The 22,958-nt window shown below is 36.6% G+C and overlaps 1 protein-coding gene across 4 annotated transcripts in view; it reads right to left on the bottom strand.

The window, feature by feature from the left end:
- Nucleotides 1–22,958, bottom strand: part of capt (adenylyl cyclase-associated protein 1) — a 317,169-nt gene that overhangs the window by 219,465 nt on the left and 74,746 nt on the right. The window contains exon 2 of one of the 4 annotated variants that reach the window (XM_069815876.1): nucleotides 292–324. The exons of the other annotated variants lie outside the window; for them this stretch is intronic. Coding sequence (XP_069671977.1) covers nucleotides 292–324 — 33 coding nt within the window. The remainder of the gene's footprint in view (nucleotides 1–291; nucleotides 325–22,958) is intronic. 4 annotated transcript variants of the gene reach the window in all.

The following is a 22,958-nucleotide window of genomic DNA, read 5'->3' as shown; positions in this document are numbered from 1 at the left end:
TTGACGCATGAATGCACAAGATATTTAGGAGTTAACACGCAATTTTATCGACAATTTCGAAGTTTGGTTGAAAGAGATCTGGTATTTTGTAAGTCACACAAAAATTCTGTATTTGCATAACAAACGAGCCAAAAAATTAATATATTATAACCCTTTGCTATCAAAGTTCTATCTCCATCTACTTAAAAATGACAGGCAAATTCCTTTCAGCAAATAGCAAATTTTTTTGTAATATACTATCGCACCTTCCATAATGCTACGACTAGTTGTCATGTACTTACAATTACGTACTTCTTCGCGGTCTGACACATAAGTTCACCAACTCTGTAAACAAATTAATACATATAATTTAATAATGATAAAATTAAATCATTCCAAAAAGATAATATGCAACACTAGACTATACGTAGGAATCCTAATGATATGATAATACTGTTCTGATATATATTACATAAGTTTGACAAATATTTTCATCATTTTTCCACTGCCACCGCCACCGCCACCACCTGTTCTAGAAATGATCTTGTTTCCATCTTCTGAGAAGTACCAGGCTTCATCTTCCTGGCGACAGAAATTTAACGTGATACGTTTAAGCGGAACTGTATACGGATAAATTGTCCCGTTTTCTTGCAATGCAGTGACGTCACTCTGGTACCATGGAAACAGATGAGTAAGTCGTTTACGACGCGGTCCGTCTCGCTATATTCTCTATTAAATTTAATGTACCGTACCTCAATGTTTCCATGGAAATGTTGAGTGTAGGTCTACGTTGTAGTTTAATCGAATAATATAACAATATCAAACAAAATACATTACGCTTTTAAGGGGTTACAGCTTACAGCAGTAAAATTTTGGAATATTCAACATTTTTTCCTCCATTACTGTATCTTGTACAATAATGGTACGTGTAAACCACTGTCCTTCTGCTATATGAAGAAAATATTTTTACCATTAAAAAAATTACAGGCTATATTTTTTCAAAATTTAAAATGGTGGCAGTTCACTGTGCAGTGACGAAGCATTTTCCTCACAACTCGTAAACTTTTTAAATTTTTCATGTTCTCTCTCTTTTACTTTATTGCTGAAACTCATGTTTAAAGTAAAGTTTAAGTACAGTTTCAGTTACATTCCTTAATGAAAAATATTTTTTGTGTTAGAAGAAAATACTGATATTGGACCATTTTTTAAAATGAATTTCTTTTACATCAGACAATCTATAAGAGGTACAGGAATGATTTTGCATCATATTGTTGATATGACACGCATAAATACCGAAAAAATTTCATCACAGAATGTTGGATAGTTTTTTTTTATGAGGGAAACACTTCATCACTGGACAGTGAACTGTTACCATTTTGAATTTTGAAAAAAATCTTTTTTTAAATCGTAAAAATATTTGTTTCATATAGCAGAAGATCAGTGTTTTACACATACTAATTTTAATTAGGCTTATTGTACAAGATACAGTAATGGAGGAAACAATATGTTAAATATTTCCAAATTTTACTGCTTTAAGCTGTACCTAACCCCTTAAAGAGAAATACATATCGTATTTTGTTACTTTAACTCCAATACAGCCGTTTCACACAATCACTGGGATATCCTTACATTTCCTGTCAATTTTTATGGACTATTTAACGCTGTTTTATCACCTGGACTGTTATCTATCGTCAGAGGAATTTATGACAGCGAGATGGTATTTTAGCGAACTGAGTACGAGGATTCAACGTGAGATTATATTGCAAGCCCATGCAGTTTTCTTGCTCTCCTGAACACTTTACTTCAATGGACTTGGAATGGATGTCTATTCATGCCTTCAATTAAGGTATTTATTGTTGAACTTAATTGCAATTTATTTTGTCAGAGATGTATAGTTAATATTAGTCTACTCATTTTTTACTTTCTTCTGAACTTATAAATTTCCTCGAAGTTATAAACATTTCCCTTTTACTTTTCTTATGAAACCGATAACAGAATTTCCCCAAAAAGGGAAATTTCCCTCAACGAATCATCATTGCACTGAGGCAAGCAGTGGCCAGGGCAATGGACTGGAGACGACCAGATACCTTTTGTTTTCCTTTTTAGTACTCTGACGCCCACGATCAAGATAAGAAACTTGAAACACAACGGTCAGTCACCGGGAGACATAGGGAAAACAGTATTTTATTTAAAGGGTTAGGTATAGCTTACAGCAGTAAAATTTTTGGAAATATTCAGTTTTTTCTTCCATTACTGTATCTTGTACAATAATCAAAATTGGTATGTGTAAAACACTGTCCTTCTGCTATATGAAAAAAAAATATTTTTACGATTTAAAAAAAATTGTTTATGTTTACTTTTTCAAAATTCAAAATGGTTCAGTTCACTGTGCAGTGATGAAGCGTTTCCCTCGTAACTCATAAACTTGTTAATTTTTTCATGTTCTCTCTTTTTCATTTTATTGCTGAAACTCATGTTTACAATATCATGCTCCTTCAACTACATTCCTTAACAAATAATTTTTCTTTTTTTTATTTTGTGTTAGAAGAAAATACTGATATTTGACCATTTTTTAAAATGAATTTATTTTTATCAGACAATCTAGGCCTATCAAAGGTAGAGAAGTGATTTTGCATCATATTGTAGATATGACATGCATGGATAAAATATAGACAAAAAATTTCATCACAAAATGTTGGATAATTTTTTGTTATGAGGGAAATATTTCATCACTGCACAGTGAACTACCACCAATTTGAATTTTGAAAAAAAAAATATATATATATATATATTTTTTTTTAATCGTAAAAATATTTTTTTCATACAGCAGAAGAACAGTGTTTTACACATATTAATTTTCATTATTGTACAAGACACAGTAATGGAGGAAAAAACTGTTGCATATTTCCAAAATTTTACTGCTGTAAGCTGTACCTAAACCTCTTCATCTGCAGAGGTAAATTCAGCGTCGAAAATCAACGAGGGCGAGAATCACATAGGTATAAAATGTTGTTTGTAGTCCTCAATGAGGGCAAGATATTCCATATGCATTAAATTAATACGGGATCCCCAGCTTCACTTCCCTATCGGAGACAGTCGTGCTATGCATCTCATCGCCACTGCCCAAGTTCGAACCTGGAATCTGGTAACCGCAGGAACAGCGAACAGAAGCTCCGAATGCTCCTCCCTTGCATAGAAGAGAAGTTACAAGTTAATCCATAACATTCCTACCCTGAAAGCCAAGACAACCTTGTTACAGTGAAGCCTGTAACAGCGAATTAGTCGACGGATCGGTTTCCAATAAAGCACGACCCCCGATGTTCAGGCGACTTGTCGGAGGCAACGCGAGGGCACAAAAGGGTATCGAGAACATCTCACCACTCACTTCACAAGCAAGACATTCATCCCAGGCGGCGACAGACTATTAGATCGGCAATCCCACCCAATGATTAAGCACCGTGCCATCCAGGCGCATGAATTAGCGTTTGGAGTGTGAATAGTTTCCTGTTATTTGTGTGGCTCGCAGAAACTGCAGAGTGATGTAACAACATTATTATTATTATTATTATTATTATTATTATTATTATTATATTTGTCGAAAATTAACAAGCAGCAGATCCACAGCTGTGGAGCAACGGTTAGCATGCCTGACCGTGAAACGAGCGGGCCCGGGTTCAAATCCTGGTTGGGACAAGTTACCAGGTTGAGGTTTTTACCGGGGTTTTCCCTTAACCCAGGGCTGGGCACATTACGTGATTCTGAGAAATGAGCGCTGAGTGCTTTAAAGAGCTCGTCTTGCGAGCGCTCTGACGTAAGCATACTGTACGTCATTCAGTGTCGGTGGAGTGGTGACTCTGCAGTATGATGGTGAACTCTGAAGACGGAGCTTCCGCTCATACACTAAACCGTCCCGCTATTCCCATTGCGTTTAATGTATCATGGGAGGAGGAGTTCTTTTTGGTAGAGAGCAGTGGATTAGCAAAGTGTTTAATTTGTCATAAAACACTCCAACTGATTAAGAGGTTCAATATCCAACGACATTATTCTTTACAACATGCTACCTGAATATGACAAATATGTAGGTAATGAACGCCATAAATTAATACAACTTCAAGAAAATGTTACTCAGGTACATTATATTAGAGTATCTATTTGATATTTACATTGCATTATAGGTTATTGTACACTTAGTAATAATGCACTTAGTGAATCGGCCATGAGAATTAGCTACAAAATTTGCCACGAAATTGCAAAGAAATTGAAAACATTCAACGAAGGTGACTTCATCAAGCGATGTTTAATTATATTGGCAGATGAACTCTGTCCACAGCAAGTAGGGGAAGTGGAAGCCATACGCCTGTCTCGTAGAACCGTGGTGAGGAGGTTGCAGTATGTGCGTGTGGGTTATGTAAATAAGCCTAATGATTTGTGTGTGTGCATAGAGCGAAGTTTATTTCATTAAATTAATAAGAGTGTTATAAATTCTGTAATGTACAATGGATTGATGTAATATCCTTATAAACTATTATGTACCGACAGACTGAATGAATAGAACAACCGTGGCTCTTGTTATATTAATGCAGGGAAGGTAGCTGCGTGAGCGTTCTGCTCTGGCTTGGAATTGAAGTGCCTTGCGGAGCGAGAGCAGCTCTGGCCGACTAAATGGAGCCGCTCTCATGCCCGGCCCTGCCTTAATCCATGAAGAGCAAATGCTGGGTAACTTTCGGCGCTGGACCCGGGACTCATTTCACCGGCATTATCACCTTCATGTCATTCAGACGCTAGGTAATCATAGTAGTTGATACAGCGTCGTAAAATAACCAATTAATAATAATAGTACATTTCTCTCCTGACAAAGTATTTTTTTTTTCCAACAAATACAGCGCATTCTAGGAACATCTGAACGCCGTTCTGTGCAATCTGCCTACTAGATCTAAAAATGTTTGATGCTGTGTATCTCAAATTTAAGATTTTATGGTTAAGTTCTTATTCCAGAGAACGGCTCATTAGAATCAACCAGCAGCTTTTCCTCTGTATAATACATCTGCTTCCTAGTATAGTAGCCACGTTCAATTAGTAGGCTAGCGGTGTCAAAGAGGACGGAAGCTTTGTAGTTTCAATAATTTTAATTATGTCGCGCTGTCCATTGTCGTCGTCAAGTCTTTTGAAGGCCGCTCCAATACTCCACGCGGAGTGTATAAACCAGAGTTGCAAATTTTAGCAGTGTGTCTTGTTCTAGTTCATAGTGAAAATTAATTATATTACAGTTCAGTGTATAATAAAAATGTGGAGGCCGTGGGAAGCGAGTGAAGTGTCGGAACCGATACCCATGAACGTCAAAAACGACGATGGTAATGGTAGTAATAATAATAATAATAATAATAATAATAATAATGATAATAATAATAATATATCAGAGTTAAATAACAATTCAAATTCAAAAGCTAGACCAAAATTATGTAAGCAGTGTCAAACGTTTGTGTGCAATGCTCACACGTATGTTCTGAAAAACAATTTAGGTCAAGGAAAAATTTCGGAGACATCTAAAATTCTTAAATTAAATAGAAATACTGTAAGTGAAATTGTAAAAAAGGGACCTAAGACACCTAAAAAGCGTGGACACAAAGTCACAAAATTTAATAAAGTAGATGGTTTTACGTGTGATTACATTCGCCGTGAAATATATAGTTCTTACAATAAGGGCCAATCTTTAACAATAAAAGAATTATTACAAAAAGTCAAACTTTCCGGTTTTCCTTATGGAGAAACAACCTTAAGAGAATTGGTTAAAAAACTTGGGTTTCGTTTTCGTATCCTGAAAAGGAAACAAGCTATTATGGAATCCGCAAGAATTGTGGCATGGCGTTATAATTATTTGCAACGCTTAAATAAAGTGCGGTCTGAAGGATCCCAAATTGTATTTCTTGATGAAACATGGTACGATACGCACGATGTTGTTCGGAAAGGATGGGATGATGGCACATGCAATTGTATTTTGAAATCTCCATCTTCAAGAGGGAAGCGTATCATGGTGCTTCATGCTGGGGGAAGAGAGGGATGGGTTCCCAATTGTCTTTATTTATCTGCAAGAAACATACAAGATTCTAAAGCGGATAGTCACGATGAAATGACAGGTGAAGTTTTCGAAAATTGGTTCAAAACTAGATTACTCCAAAATTTACCAAGAGACAAAAAATGTGTTATTGTTATGGATAATGCGAGTTATCACTCCAGGCAAGCTATCAAATTTCCCACTCTTAGATCATCTGTAAAAGACATCATAAATTTTATGCAATATCACAGAATTCCAGGGCCTCATCCCATTCCTATTAAAGCAGCCATGATGCAAACAATTAGGAAAGCCAATATTAATAAAACATACATAGTGGACGAATTAGCTACCTCTTATGGACATGAAGTTCTTCGTCTCCCCCCTTATCATTGTGTTCTTAACCCGATAGAGCTAGTATGGGCTCGCCTTAAGTCCCATGTGAGGAAAAACAATACAACCCCAACCCTCAGTGCTAGTGTGTGTGAGCATTTAAGAGAAGGAGTTGAAAACATAAATTCTAACCTCTGGTCGTCCTGTGTTGACCACACAATCAAGGTCGGAGAACGGTACTGGATACAAGACACAACAGGAGATGGGGAACGTTTCATTGTGGATTTAAGAGAAAGTGACACGGATGATGAATAGATATTAAAAAGTAAGCATGCCTATTTTAATTAATTATTTACATTTAAAATAAAATTACATAATTTTTACTTATATTACTTTATTTTATTATTCATTTATTCTATTTAATTATTTCTTTAAATAATTAATTTAAAATAAATAATATAAATAATCTTCAAATTAACTCATGCTTTGAGCAATTAAGCCTAGCCCATATCCATGTTATATTAATATATAGCAGCAACAAACAAGACGTGAGAACGTCGCATTTTCATTTTATTATCGGTGCATGCAATAAAGGCCTACAAATCTTAAAAGGAATGCCGCTGCCTAATAATTAAACGGCCCAACTATAACGACTCGCAGAAGCTACAGTGTGATGCAATATGTTATTCATTATTATTATTATTATTATTATTATTATTATTATTATTATTATTTGTCAAAAATTAACAAGCAGCAGGTCCACAACTGTGAAGTAACGGTTAGCATGTCTGCCAGGTGGCCCGGGTTCAAATCCTGGTTGGGACAAGTTACCTGGTTGAGATTTTTCCGGGGTTTTCCCCTCAGCCCATTAAGAGCAAATGCTGGGTAACTTTCGCCACTGGACCCTGGACTCATTTCGCTGGCATTGTCGTCTTCATCTCATTAAAACGCTATATAACCATAGTAGTTGAAAATCCGTCGTAAAATAATAATAAAAAAACAAGCATCGTTTCCCGCTACAGGCCACTAGTCATATTACATATCACTATAGCAACAGGCTATTTTATTAGTGTTGGATATAATCAATGAATTGTGGATCCCTATCACCACGGCATGGCGCGTCCTCAGGTTGCGGATAGATTTATTTTTTATTTTAGTAGATTATTTTACGACGCTTTATCAACTTCTTTGGTTATTTAGCGTCTGAATGAAATGAAGGTAATAATGCCGGTGAAATGAGTTCGGGGTCCAGCACCGAAAGTTGCCCAGCATTTGCTCATTTTGGGTTGAGGGAAAACCCCGGAAAAAACCTCAACCAGGTAACTTTCACCGACCGGGAATCGAACCCGGGCCATCTGGTTTCGCGGCCAGACGCGCTAGCCGTTACTCCACAGGTGTGGACTTTTGCGGATAGAGACGGCCTCCAGATATGGAGGGTAGCTGCGAATATATTGAATAAGCAGTCGTGGATAGCCGATAAGTGGTGGTCCTCCAGCTTGGGGGTTGGGCGAAGGGCTAACAACCCATCACCGTAAAAAACAGCTTGTTACGAATCCATACAATAAGCCTTGGAATGGGACTGATTCTCTGGCACGACCACAGCAAAGGAATAAGCATATAGCGTTAGTTGGGAGACCGCAGGGAAAAAACCTTTGGGGAGGCCGAGATGTAGATGGGAGAACAATATCAAAATGGATTTGAGGGAGGTGGGATATGATGATAGAGATTGGATTAATCTTGCACAGGATAGGGAACGATGGCGGTCTTATGTGGGGGCGGCAATGAACCTGCGGGTTCCTTAAAAGCCATTTGTAAGTAGGTAAGTTTGATATAATAGGCTAGATCAACATTTACGTTTCTTGAGCCAAGTTATATTTCTAAAAAAAGCTCTGAAAATTTCAAATTAGACTACCTTTGCCATGAATAACATAATATAGATTACAAACACTAATGCATTCATACCTTTAACTCTTTTTTTTTTTCTTCCATTTTCTTGTATTACTTTATCTTTTATTCATTCCAGAAGTTTTGCCAGCAGGAGGCTCTGGCGAGCCAGTGCCCACCCTTCCTTTACCACCCCCCCCCCTCACATCACACAAAGTGCAGCTAAAACTTGTTTGAGAACACTTCCAAACCAATTAACCACTGCTTAAATTACTGCTCACAACTTTTCCTTAGCAACTACTTCACAGCTTCTCTTATTTCTGTGCATAAATGCATAAACTGACATCGTTCGCACGAAACTTTAATCTTTCACCGTGATTTGTGTGCTTTATTATCTACAACATTTCGTAATTACTTATAGCTGTGGACTAGCATTAACGTCCTCCATTCATTATCGAATTATTAAATTTCTGTAATTTGTGTCTATACTGATTCACTATAGCCCACATCTCTCCATCTCTCTCTTATGTGTTAATTTTCTTTCATTTCTATTGGTAACAAAGCAAAGAGTTACATATTCTTTCTTTATGAATGATTGAATCTAATCAAGTGTAGTGGTGGACCATATGCAGAAATGTGAGGGAAACCACTACCTACCTGAAAGCCGTACGATGATGATAAATATAGGGTAGACCAGGGTAATTGTAAACGGGGTAATTGTAAATAAATGCTGTGAGAAATACAAAACTGTCAATATAAAAATTTTAATTCGGAGAATATTTAAATTAACATGTTGGCTAACCTACAAAGCAGTTTGGTGCCAAATAGGAGTAACTGCTTATTTGTGAACGAATATTTTGTAAGAGTCTATAAAAAAAAAAAAGGTTGAGAAAGAATTTTGCTTCATCTTCATTTCTGGCATTGTAAGTAAACGTACAGTGCTATTTTTTAAGAATGTGTTGTTTTTATAAGTAATGTATAGTACTTCGGAATATGTATGATAACTTGCTTGTGCTAAATATTAACGTACCTTGTTAACATGTTTCGACCTATTTTCGGTCATCTTCGGAACTGGTCGTTGTTGGTCTTGGCGCCTCTTGTTTCCTGTGTGGGTGCGTTCGTAGTGTAGAGTCAAAGAGTGTATGTGTTTTGAAATTGAGTTGTGTGTTGAGAATATCGTTGCGTGTGTTTCCGTGTGTCTGTATATTTCATATTGTTCTAGTGTGTTGAGTTTCTGGCTTTTTGGTTGGATGTGCAGTATTTCCATGTCTGTGTTGATATCTACTCTACACTACGAAAGCACCCACACAGGAAACAAGAGGCGCCAAGACCAACAACGACCAGTTCCGAAGATGACCGAAAATAGGTCGAAACATGTTAACAAGGTACGTTAATATTTAACACAAGAAAGTTCTTATCATGCATATTCCGAAGTGATACAGTGTTAAAAGTTGTGTAATCAAGATGTATAATGTATAGTAGTTAACATTTACAACAATGGTTTTGAGGTCTCGCATAACTTCAGTTCATTAAATTATTACGTGTTTACATTTACCCCATAGTTTTAATTGCTTGGGGTAATTGTAAACATGTTTTACTATGGTTACATTTCGTACTTTTCAGTAATCAAAGAGACCCCCACCCAACTACACTGTAGAGGATTTAGAGAGGGTTGTCACAGATGTGAAAAATAGTAACTACAGTTATCGTGAAGCTCAGGAGAGGTACTGAGTTCCTATATCGTCATATATCATAGGTTAAAGGGACGAAATATACCAGTGACCAAAATTGGAGTTCTGAAACAGAACAAAAAATGTTCAGTGTCTTATAGCCCGTGCGAAAATTGGTGTTTACAATGTGAGGTAAATGTAAACTACAGGGACATCATTTTATTTTTACTTCAATTTTTATTGTACCTGAGTTTTTTAATGTACTTCACTCCCACCCCTTCAACCGTTTTCCACACAGATCCAAGACCGCATATACAGTCATAGTAGCCACAGTACGTTCCAAAAATATGTTCGCATTTTCCAGTGACGAAAGAGCTTTCAATATTGAATCATTTTCGCACAGGTACTGTCGTCCGTTTGCCTGCGTCGTATCCCGGTTTCCCCAACCAGCTTTTATTCGCCAGCTAGTGGCTGGGCTGTCTTAGCTCTTTCTGAGAACATTAATTTGTGTTAGGAATTGGACGTCTACGTAATATTATACAACTGTTTAAAATAACTTAAATAAAAGGGCCTCGTTAAGTAATTAACAGTCACGTGATTTCCCTCCTTTCTACGACCCTACGACATAACCACTTGGACGGACGGTAGATAGTATGTCTGAGTAATTTTATCTTTTCGGATCGGGTAGAAGTGAAGATTGAATTTACAGTACGTAAGGTACTCTTTTATAGAGTAGATACAGAATTATTTCAAAATGAGTTACCAGTACGAAGAACTGGTAATTGGAATTAAGTACAATAGTCTATAATGCGATAATATGCACAAAAGAACTGAAGCCTGTATGGAAATGTGTTTAATATCTATATTATGATTATTTTTCAATTTAACTTCATTCTCTATATTGTATGCTAATGTGTCGTAGACAGCATAATATACACTGCATAATGAATACGTCCACATGGACAGCTCAGTTCGTGAGTAAAAACACTCATTGTTAATACTGTACTGTATTTTGATTAAACAAAAACCTAATGAAAATGATTAAACTCAAAAGCGCAATATTTCCTAGTTTACATAAATGGATGAACTACTTTTCTTCCCTCCTATACCTAGTAAAGTGATTTGTTTGTATATTACGTCAGTATCATCGAACTCCAGTCGTGGAAGGGGATAGCAAACGGCGTTGATCCAGAGGTATAAGCAAGTTAATATTAAAAATGTTAATAAAAATAAAATGATGTCCCTATAGCAATTAAAAGATTAAAAAAAGTCAACCTTATTATTTTAAACCAATTTTCAGGGAAAAGAAAGATCTAAAAATAACATTATCTTTCTTTCTCATGCTTAACGTTACTGACGGTTGTGTAATGTTGAAATATATTTGAAATCAGTGAAAAGTGTTTACATTTATCCTGGTCTACCCTAAATATGAATATTCTTTCTTTATAACTGCCGCTCATGAAAATATTATCATTAATTATTACGAGTATAAGTTAAATACTTGTTCCTTTACATATATGTTCAGCAGGTGCTTTGATGGGCATCTAGCCTGTGTACTTTGCTGTAAGTCATAATAAGTAAGTAAATAAATCTATACTAATAATAAATCTGTATGGTTTCTCACTTCTTAAGTTCTGCCCACCTCAATATCATTCTTCCTATTTAAAATTACCACCGGAGATTCATTTATTCTAGCGTAAACGCAAGAACATCTCGCCTGAGATCCATTTCAGACATAACCATGATCAAACATTAATGCCGTTGACGGAATTGAAGCCGCGACCGCATCCACTCGGCTTCATGGCTACGTGATTAAGCCGCGTGTAAACTGAAACCCTCTGCCCGTACCAATTAAGAGACAAGTACACAAGGCAGTTCACGCTGTGATAATTACAGCATTGTATTTATCTTCCTCAAGGATCTGGTCCTCTGACACGTTTTGTTACCACCCCATGACGTCAGAGTTCACAATTAGCGCTACTCTCTGGTCAAGGATACTCCTGAGACAACACAGGATCTAAGGAACACACGTAATCAGATAATAACTGTCGCGGAATTAAATGTTTTCGGTGTAAGTTTCACGACTTCGCAACAATTCAGTGTGTTTATTAAGTTGTCAGTGACTTTACTCTGTAGGTATAGCTTGCGCAAGAAACGATTACCGAAAAACAGTGGTGGCGTTACTGTCTGTTTGACGTGTATGTAGGCACGCCGGGGAGGCGAGAGGTGCTAGACGATGGAAGTACTGCCTCTTCATAGATTATGAACAGATGGGGGACATCGCCTGTGAAAATGAAGAGCGTAACAAGAGAAAAATTCGAAGCGAATTAAACCCGCAACATTATGTTTACGAATAAAATAATGATACTTTTCGAGGGAAACGCTCCATCACTACATAATAAAATAAACGCACTTGGAACAAGACACGTATTCACATGCAGTGGAGCTGAAACTAAAACTGTAATACGATGAAAGAGTAATGGAACGGAGAAAAATTCTGTCCGGCACCGGGATTTGAACCCGGGTTTTCAGCTCTATGTGCTGATGCTTTATCCACTAAGCCACACCGGATACCCAACCCGGTGCCGGACAGAATCGTCTCAGTTTAAGTTTCAACTCTTGGGTTCCCTCTAGTGGCCGCCCTCTGCACTACGTCATAGATGTCTATGAACGTAGGACTGAAGTCCACACGTCATGTGCTGAGGTGCACTCGTTATGATGTTAATCAAAGAACATGTAAGAAATCAAATACACGAAAACAACAATTTTCGTTTTCAGGATCACACACAAAAGGCATTTTTAATAAACACAAAAGTATGACATGTCAATTAATTTATACACTGTACGGTTTAAGTAAAGTAAAATCGTTGTATTAATACCCTAAGGGCAAGCTTAGTGTTGCATATACATTTTTTGCGCACATCAGTACTTGTAATGTCAAGCGGTGTTGACATATTTTCGTTGTAAAGATTATCCCAGATACAAATTGAAGCACTTCTCCCAAAACGAATTAAGTCCACAAAAATGTTTTGCTGTATTCCTAGCATTCTTTGCAATCGTCAGATATCTGCTGTATGTTTTCCCTTGAAACTCACTTTCGTGAAGTAAATATCGAGGCAGAAATGACGATTTCATGCAAAACAAATTAAGTTCACAGCCAAATTTACATCCAAACAACAAGTCCTTTCCGCATTTGTGTAGGAAACAAATCTTTTGCACCTTCACATTTCTTCAGGAAACTTAGTCCTTCGTGCATGTGCATTTGCTCAGGAAACACATGAGTATGAAAACCGCTGCCAGCCAAGACATGGAGAACGATTATGAAAACTCCATATGAATTAAGCTATATAAAATTACTACAAACATGGTTTTGTGCTGTTCCTAGGATTTTGGTCAATAAAAAGCATCACACAGAATTTGTATTAATTTATTTCTTTAAAAATGGTTATATTTAAAAACGTAGAATTCAACTCAGGATTTATTTTATTATTTTTACTATGTTGAAAACATATATTTTTGTACAACAATAAGAAGCCATCAAGGAACATCCAGCATAAATCGAAATAGCATTCACAATTTTTTGTCCTTCCTGTGAAATTACTGAAAATGGACTTAACGCGTTTTGAGAGAAAGCTCTTCAATTATAATTATAACGTTTTGAGAGAAAGCTCAATTAAATTGTAACCAGGCATTTTTATACCGACATCCACTCACTGATTTTTACCATCATATTCCACAGTAAATGAATTTTAAGGTACTTATGAAATAAGCTTTAAATCCTAATTAAGATTACTAACCTTACTTTAAATTAAAATTGAAATTAAAATTACTAACCTTTTTGTAAACAACTCGAGATATGACAATGTTCTTCAGATATAGAGACAAAATCTGGGGGTTTTCGGTTTTTTCCTAATCTTTTACACAAAACATATCATTACTAATCTTGTCTTACTACCGTAAAAATCCACCGGTCTAGCTCAGGCGATAGCGCTTTGGCCTGCTCACCGGGAGCTGCGCTTGAAAGTGGGTTCGATCCCGATTGCGCTGATTATCTGGTTGGATTTTTTTCCGAGGTTTCTTCCAACAGTAAGGCGAATGTCAGATAATTTATGGCGAATCCTCGGCCTTATCTCGTCAAATACCATCTCGCTACTACCAATTTCATTGACGGTTAATAACCTAGTAGTTGATATAGCTTCATTAAATAGTCGACTAATAAAAGTAGTTTACTGTAAAACTTTGTACTATAATACACGACTTAGTTCATACGTCTCATCTTCTGCGTGAAAACAGTATTTTATCTTAGCGTATATGATATTTAACTTACAATAACAGCGACTGAGTCTGATTCCTCTGTAAGCTCCATCAGTTTGAGCACAATCTTTTGAATCACCCGGTATAGGAAACACATTTACCTTTATCATCCTTCTTTGCGTTTTGAATTTTAACAGCGTGGCTCTCGGCTACTTACTCTATGCGTATTGGACATGTGTTTGACGTTGTGTAAATCTGTACTACATTACAAATACAATGAACCTGCGGTTAAAAGGCTAGAACAATGGCTCGAACATAACACACAAAGTACACGCCTTCGTCTGCTATCGCCTCCACACATTTATATTTAGAAATAATAAATTCTCTACAAAACGAGGAACGCATTAACAGTTTTGTAAAGTTTCAAAGTTCACGCCTATCAATTGTCCTGTACAAACCAAGCGCTGGCAATAAGAATTACTTGTGCATTTCGAAGTGGCGACTCAAGGTCAAGCAATGAACTGTATTTACCACGTGTGCTTACCTCAATCCTGGACCATTCTCCTCAACTAAAGTCAGATGGAACAGCCGGAAATACCAGAGCTTCAGTTCACAGTTTTGAGTTCAGTGATTCGTGCGTGGTTTGTACTTTTGTACGCGACCTTGATCAGTCAGTTCGAAATGCACAGATAATAGATGACAGGCTTCTAACACTACCTATTTCCAAGATACAGTTCAGACGAAAGCTAATTATTTATTAGAGCCCGGATGTTAGGCAAAATGCCTTTTTTAAACTGAGTGCATGTATGAAAGACCTATTACAGATAAACACGTTTCCACACATTTGGGACGATAGGCCCAATTTTTTTGCCTATTTTTGCTCCCGTTGCGTATTTTAAGGTTAAATGCCTTTTTTTTTAGCCTTTTTACGTCGTTATTGTACATTATATATATTTTTTAATGCATTTAAAATAAACCGCACATAAATTATATCGAAAAATAAAAAAGAACGTTTGTACAAATTAAAAATATATATTCACCTCACACAAATATTTGCTGAATCTTATTCTCCAGGAATACATATGTTTCCAAGAAGTCGTAAACTTTTCTCCCCTACCGATTCTATCTTTTATGTCACTTAACAAAGATGTTTGAACAGTATAACCCTCAGTGCTCAGTGCGAAACAAAGGGGATGAGGGAAGTATTAAAAGCAAGTCTCCAGGTCCCGTTACTGTTGTCGCTTGCACGCACAAGTCACGCGTACTTTGAAGTCTCTAATCCCTTCTCATACCCCTCTCTTTCAGACAACACACAGTCAGTGGTAGAGCGCTGGTACGTTCAACCAGAGGTCCCGGGATCGATACCCGGCCCCGGAACAATTTTTCCCTTGAAATTATTCAAATCTGCTTTACAGGGAGCTTCACCTGAAAGACTAGATTTGCATAATATATACGTTACTGTGTACGTTAACAGAAAACCACAATTCCAAGTCACACAGAGATTGTGTGCACTCGTTGTGGGTCTCTGGCGCTTCGTCAGCCCACGCGAGTTGTGTGGATATAAAGGGAAAAGTTGAGACGGTGTCGGGTGGAGTTCCCGGGTAGCTCAGTGGTAGAGCGCTGGTACGTTCAACCAGAGATCCCGGGATCGATACCCGGCCCCGGAACAATTTTTCCCTTGAAATTATTCAAATCTGCTTTACAGGGAGCTTCACCTGAAAGACTAGATTTGCATAACACACAGTCAGTTTTTCCCGATCTCTGAAAGAAAGTAGAGACAGTCCTTCTGAAATAAGTTGTTTTAAGTTTGCTCCAATCACTTCAGCAGAAGTAGAAAAATCTTTTTCTCTCTGACAGGCGGCTCACTATGACAGTTGACAACTTAAAAAAGCATCTTGTTGTGACATATAACAAAGGAAAGTGAGTACTATATGGGATAGTTTATTATGTATTTGTCTATTCTTTGTCAGTTTCCATGAATAATAAATGCTTATTTCACTGCCTATTTCTACTATTTTAGTGCCTATATGCCTGTCTGTTTATTATGTATTTGACTATTCTTTGTCAGTTTCCATGAATAATAAATGCTTATTTCACTGCCTATTTCTACTATTTTTAGTGCCTATATGCCTGTCTATTTTAACCAAAATAAATGCCTAAACATCCGGGCTCCACTAATTATATACAACGATGCTTACCATAGGTCATCGAGTTATTGACAATGAAAACTGAGCATCTTTAGTTTACGTATAGGGTGTTTCAAAAGAGGTAACTTTAATTCTACACAATCTTAAAAATTCTGGCGTTGACATAATACACAAGAAATAGGATTTCTTATCACAATCCACTGTTATAAATTGACATCGGATGTTTAGAAAAATGCCTATTTTATTTGAATGTTCATGTTTAAAGGCTTTTACTAAATGTGCACGAATCATGAGAAATGTAGCATTCTGATGAAGTTTGATTTTGCCTTTTTTTTTGCCGTTTACGCCTTTTTTTACTTTAATGTGTACTTTTTTGCCCTTTTCTTGCTTTTATATGTACCTTTTTTGCCTCTTTCTTTATATGACTACTCATTCAACAATACTGCATTTATTTCTGCGTTTGAAACTAAGGAAATTGCAGTTCTTATAGTATCCATAGATATGGGACACCCTGTTGCAATGCAGTGTTGTTTCGCTTACTCCGGAATCGACCTTGTCCTTACCCGGCACTGCTACCTGACTCCAGCACTGACCTACTCCATTAATTCCTGTCTTAGTTGCCTCATGAGTGAAGCCTTATTGCTGACACTTGTGAGGTTCAAACTTGTCTTCGTACAGTTAACTAAACAACAAACATCAGTTATTAGTTGAATACATAATGCGTTGGATGTCCACGCTGATAACCCGGTTTCGAATCCCGGTGGAAGACTGTGCTTGCTGGTAGGACTTCGCAGCTCTACCGACGTCTCATTATTGTTACATTAATCATCGTCACACTGATTTTGTCCAATAAACGTGACAGAAGTTTGTGCTTAATCTTGTAAAGTTGCTTGTTGTTTATTGTAACTCAAATTATGGACGTGAAGTTGTGCATGAATAAGTACAAGTGAAACAAGTCTATAGAACAGAGAAACTACTATTCCATTGTATTTTGTTAAGTTGCTTACGGTCTCATGGATGTTTACTTCATGAATTATGGATGATTCAATATAATTTTAATGCCCTTTATTGCCCTATTTTGTTGTTTTTAGAGCCTTTTTAGGCGCCTAAAATACCATTTTTTTAGTGCCTTAACTCCCGATGTCTAGTTATAACCAGGTTTCGGCTTAGGGACGCAGAGTAACCAGTATGAGGTTTAGAGTACACGGAGTATAAATGACGTCATGGCCCGTGTGGAAGGGTGACTGCAACAGCACAGGTGGGTTTGTAATGTGCATAACCGTTGTGGGTATTGCTGCTTGGCTGCGGTACGTGTAACAGGCTTCGGCGTAGAGACACCTGATTGAAGGTTACAAATTACGTTAATACTTTAATGGTAGACATTTATTATCTACACTAGGAATGTACAGTATATACTGCATCTGTACAGGGTGAAATATATTTTGTGCCGTACTGTAACGGACTGTTTACATGTTAAGACAGAAAGTAACGGCGCGCTCCATCCCACACTCCACTCGACCAACACAACACTATCTTCCGTGCGTTCTGAACTTCATGCGTTTCTATGCCCAAGACCGAAGCCTGGTTATAACTTAATGGCAGATAATATGAGTCCAATTTGTTCCTGTGCAAGTAACAGACTCTCTTCATTGCCGATACAGCGGCAGAGTTCGCGTTCTCGAATATCTATCACACTGTGTGCGATGGAGTCCTTCAACTTACGAATTGTCGTAAGTTTGGTCAAGAACACTCTTTCCTTCAGATAACCCCACAATCTACTGGGTTAATATCTGGCGACCTTGCGGGCCAAGTTATCGAAAAGTACCTATGATAATACGATCATCAGAACAACAAGAACGAACTCATTGTCATGGTGATGCATGCAAAAACCTCCACTTCTTGTATAACAAGCCAGTGCCAGAATGTTATATACTGTGTGAAAAATGAAGAAAATATGACCAATTACAGATATTTATTTTCAAAAACCATAACTTATAGGCCTACATATGTTTTTCACACCTGTGCAAAGAGTGCAAACGTAAGCAGCGAAGTATTGCTAATGGAAAGGTCTTAACCACTTCCCTGATTAGCTCGAGTTAACTCGGGTTGCTAATTTGTGTCAAAATTTATTAACCCGAGTTAACTCGTTTGAGTCCCATTTTCGCTGCTAAGGATCATATCCCGAATATATACGTTTCCATTCTTTCATTAACTTTTTCCTCACTACATGGCTATAGAAGTTAGTGATATTGCTATATCTGGTGGTGTTTTTTGTACTTCTTCCTTGCGAGTGGAATTCTATGCTCATATAGCATTCACACACAGTAGTGAGTAGATGCTAGTTAGTTATGGCGGTTTATGTTTGTGTTTGGTGTTTTTTGTGCTGTTTTGTGTAAAGATGGATCAAGTTAGTGATTCCGAAACTTTTGATCAGGAAAATATCCCTGTAGAAGATTAGGAAATGAAACATCGGTATCAGAAGACGAAGTTATAGACCAACAAACAAATTCAAATCAGTTGATGTCACGTCTTTTCGACAGTGGTTTGAATAGAAGACATCTGGCACCATTTCTTCTGCACCTCCGGGGTCCCCATTCCCTTAAATTTTAACATTGTTTCTGATAACGATAATTCTCAATTTTTTTAAATTATTCTTTAATAATGACCTCATCAACATTATATTCGAGGAGACGATTCGGCATGCTAATAAGTGTTCACAGAATGCTGAAAATAATTCGTGGCGGCCTACTACAGACTCTGAAATACGTGTAGGGTAAAATTGCCTAATTCCGTGATACGTTTTTTCACTGAATGTCACGGGATTGGATATCTTGCTAGGAAGTTCACCAATGTCTCAAAAGTAGGCGAAAGATGCACTGTTTCGAGGAAGATGTCTGGCGCTATGGTCGAACGGCAAAGCTTTGACTGACATGCAATTTTAAAAAGTATCACAGGATTAGGGTTATCACGGAAATAGGCAACTTTATTCTACTTTTGGGCATAATGATATTGCAGAACATTATTCACAAACCTGAAGAACTGGTACAAATATCAATGACTGCTACACCATTCTTCCCAAAACGCTCTCATATTAGGAGAGCAAATACTACTGTCCGGAATGCAATGTGCTACTGTGCGTAATACCCTGCTTTCGAGTCTATCACACGACAAGCAACATTTAACGCCTTGATAACAGCACTGGTATTGTACCTCATAAATTAATCCATAAAAAAAAAAAACATACGTTGGTAAATAGTTCAGGAGAAAGTCAAAGTGGGGCAACTACCAGAGCTGAAATCAAGGTGCACGAGATAACTCGGGATAATAATACAGGTATGAATGTATATCTATTTCATAGTGATTTTTTAGATAATTTAGAATATTAGTGATGTACAGTGATTCTGCAATATTAAATGACCTCTTTACGAAAATAAAAAAATGACACTTTTTTCACAAAACTGGTAAAATATATAGTAAGCGAAGAGGTTAAAATGATTGCTGCCATCACGGCTGTCCCACAAACACAAGAAGCACAGAGTTGTCGGTATAGCTCAACTACAGGCCAAGCAAAAAATATGTCTGAAAAATATCATCGAACCGGTTGTGCACGACTCTAATGATGGCAAAGCTGTTGACAGTGGTGACGATAAGCAGAACTGTTACACCTGTGAAAGGATAGAGCATGCTGAACTTAAACCTTTTATTTCCATGGAACAGACAGTGCTACATATCAATTTGGATGATCGGGTATTAACAGTCATTCCATGGAATTAGTTTAACGACGAAGTACTGCGGCTGAACTGTTAATTTAATATTATGAAACAAGTCCGGCAGGCAATTCATATAGAAAACGACGCAGACACATTATTCCCAATGTAACAAAACCCTTTTTGTCGTCAACAGTAATTCATATAGCGTGACATTTTTGTGGTAAACGAATTAAAACCTGAAATTCAATTACGGGCTTTGTATAACTTGTAACGCAACAGTTCCCAACCTCAAATGGGAAAAGGGGCCAACGACCTGTCTGCCTTCATCCAGGCATGGAAATATAAAGTGATCAGTAAGCGTCTGCAGTTTCCAAAGCTAAAACATGGTTATCACTAATAAATAACTTAATACTAAACGTGCTTTTCGCAAAGTGTCGTGTTATGGGCAGAAATAATTAAATGAATGAATGAATCAATCAATCAATATAAAATAAATAAATAAATAAATAAATGAATTGAAATAAAACAAAATCGCATGAAACATGTTTGTACAAAAGTTCCCCGAACGACCACCAGGTAATAAATATGTAATAGGCCTAACTAGCATCATCATCATTATCATCATCAGTTAGCGCTACAACCCGGGGTGGGTTTTGGCCTCCTTAACAACAGCCTTCCATCTTACTCTGTCCTTTACCATGTTAGTCGTCGTCTATTATATCCATCATTCCGAGGCCGTCGTTTAAGTTTCTCAACAATATAGATTTTATTGGTGTGGGGACGTTAGCCCCACGACCAAACCTCCAACCTGGAGAGCCAGAGACTCTTCTGTCAGGGTTACCATACCTTAGCCGGGAGGTCCCTGTTTTAAGGCGCAGGGAACCCGCCTTCACCCACCCTCTTACGAGATAGGATTTGCTGGTTATGTAGTCAGCTAAGCCAACAACACGGGCATTTCCTGCCATTTAATGGTTACACCTACTCGACATTGTTGCAACTCACAGGGCCATTCACCCTCCTCCTTTATCCGGGCTTGGGACCGGCGCTGTAAGGCCTAACTAGCGACAGGAAAAATATAAGGGAAACAAGGTTTTTCATTATTAACGATATGTACAGTAGAATGCAATTAAGGCGATGCGCTACAGATATTTCTAATATCCACAATTTTTTAGCTAGAATGTTGAAATTTTTACTGAATGTGCATCTCAATATCATAACCACACACTGTGAATTTCAATCTTTTCCCATAAACGTCTTTTTAAATATATATCTTTTAGAACACTACATATTGTGCAAAGGAGCATTAGTAATGCTCTACTCTAATTTGTTAATTTGTATAAAAAAAAAAATTCTTCAATTATTATTGATAAAAAAAATAATACTGCTTTACGTATAACTCTCTAACAATAAAACTTTGCTGAATATAGCCACTCAAATGCTCCATTTCACAACGGAGATATTAATGAATAAGTATGCCAAGTTTCATCACACTAGCTTTAACCACCGAGAAATAAAATGAATACTTGTCGTTGAAGACGTAGTAAATTTCTCTCTTGAGAAAATTAAATTAAAGTTTTGGTTACATACCTCGTGCATTAACACAACTTCTACCAAATTATATAATAATAATAATAATAATAATAATAATAATAATAATAATAATAATAATAATAATAATAATAATGATAATAATAATAATACTTTATTGCCAGAACTAAGATACATATTGATTTTTATTTAATATAAGAAAGAGTAAATTACATACTCGTGCTCAGTGGGGCATTCCACATAAGTTAATGTTAAGACATTTTATTGAATAACAGAGTAAAAAGTAATAAAAGAAAAAAAGAAGAAGAAAAAGCACATATCACAATAATTGAACTTTAAATTTTTTCTGTTAACAGCAATTTTTAATAGATTTTTTTTAAATAAGTAGCATTAGCAAATTGTATGTTTGGGAATTTATCTATTATCATGTTATAAAGCCTTGGACCGAAGTTGCTACTGTGATTATATGCTACAGTTGTAGTACATTTAGGAAGTGTCAAGTATATGTTGTCTGATCTTTTGGTTTTTATATTTATGTGAATACAAATTGAATATATAAAGGTATACTTATGATTAAGATATCGCGATAAAGTTTTCACGAAAATATTCCTCATATAACAGTACATTTTTTAGCGCGAAAATAAAAAAAGTGATAAAATTAGCCAAAATAGACCATTTTCAATAGCGCATCGTTTTAAGGCCAGAACATGCTTTCATATTTTCAAATCTTACTGTTACAATTTTGTGCTATACGTGTTTATTATTGTATGACAAAGAAATTTGAGTGAGTGTCGGATGACAGGAGACATAAGATCGGTTAGCTAGAATGCCTAAATTTAGTAAACCACTGAAAAGCAAACCGCATGAGTTTACGTTAGTGAATTTGGTGCCCATGTGTTTTCAACCGATGGAACAGTTTTGTTATGTAAGGTTTGTGAAAAGACAGTTAATCACGAAAAAAAAAAAAAAAAAAAGTATTTTATAACTCAACATGTGTCACCTAGGAAGTAAATATATGAGTTATGTTGATATAATTTAAATTTATTGCTAAAATATATTATGCCTTTTTAAAATTTATAATACCTTCTTCAAAGATTATTGTGCCTTTTTTTTACGTTTTTACTCCCTTTTTTGCCTGTCTATTTTAACTGTTTAGGGCCATATTCATAGACATTCTTAGCGCGGGCTTCCGGTGGATGATCAGGGAACTAGCGCTTTTCGTATTCATAAACCAGCGTTAGCGATATGATATGATATGAATCCTGTACAAGTAATCAGTCAATAGCCGGGGCTAGTTTAGCACGCTCGTAGCGCGGGCTAGCGAAATGTCTATGCATAGCTACATGTCTAAAAATCCGGGCTCTACTCATAAACAAATGGCACC

Source organism: Periplaneta americana, chromosome 2, assembly GCF_040183065.1.
Source record: "Periplaneta americana isolate PAMFEO1 chromosome 2, P.americana_PAMFEO1_priV1, whole genome shotgun sequence".
Classification (NCBI taxonomy): domain Eukaryota; kingdom Metazoa; phylum Arthropoda; class Insecta; order Blattodea; family Blattidae; genus Periplaneta; species Periplaneta americana.
This window is presented reverse-complemented; position numbering and strand designations above follow the sequence as displayed.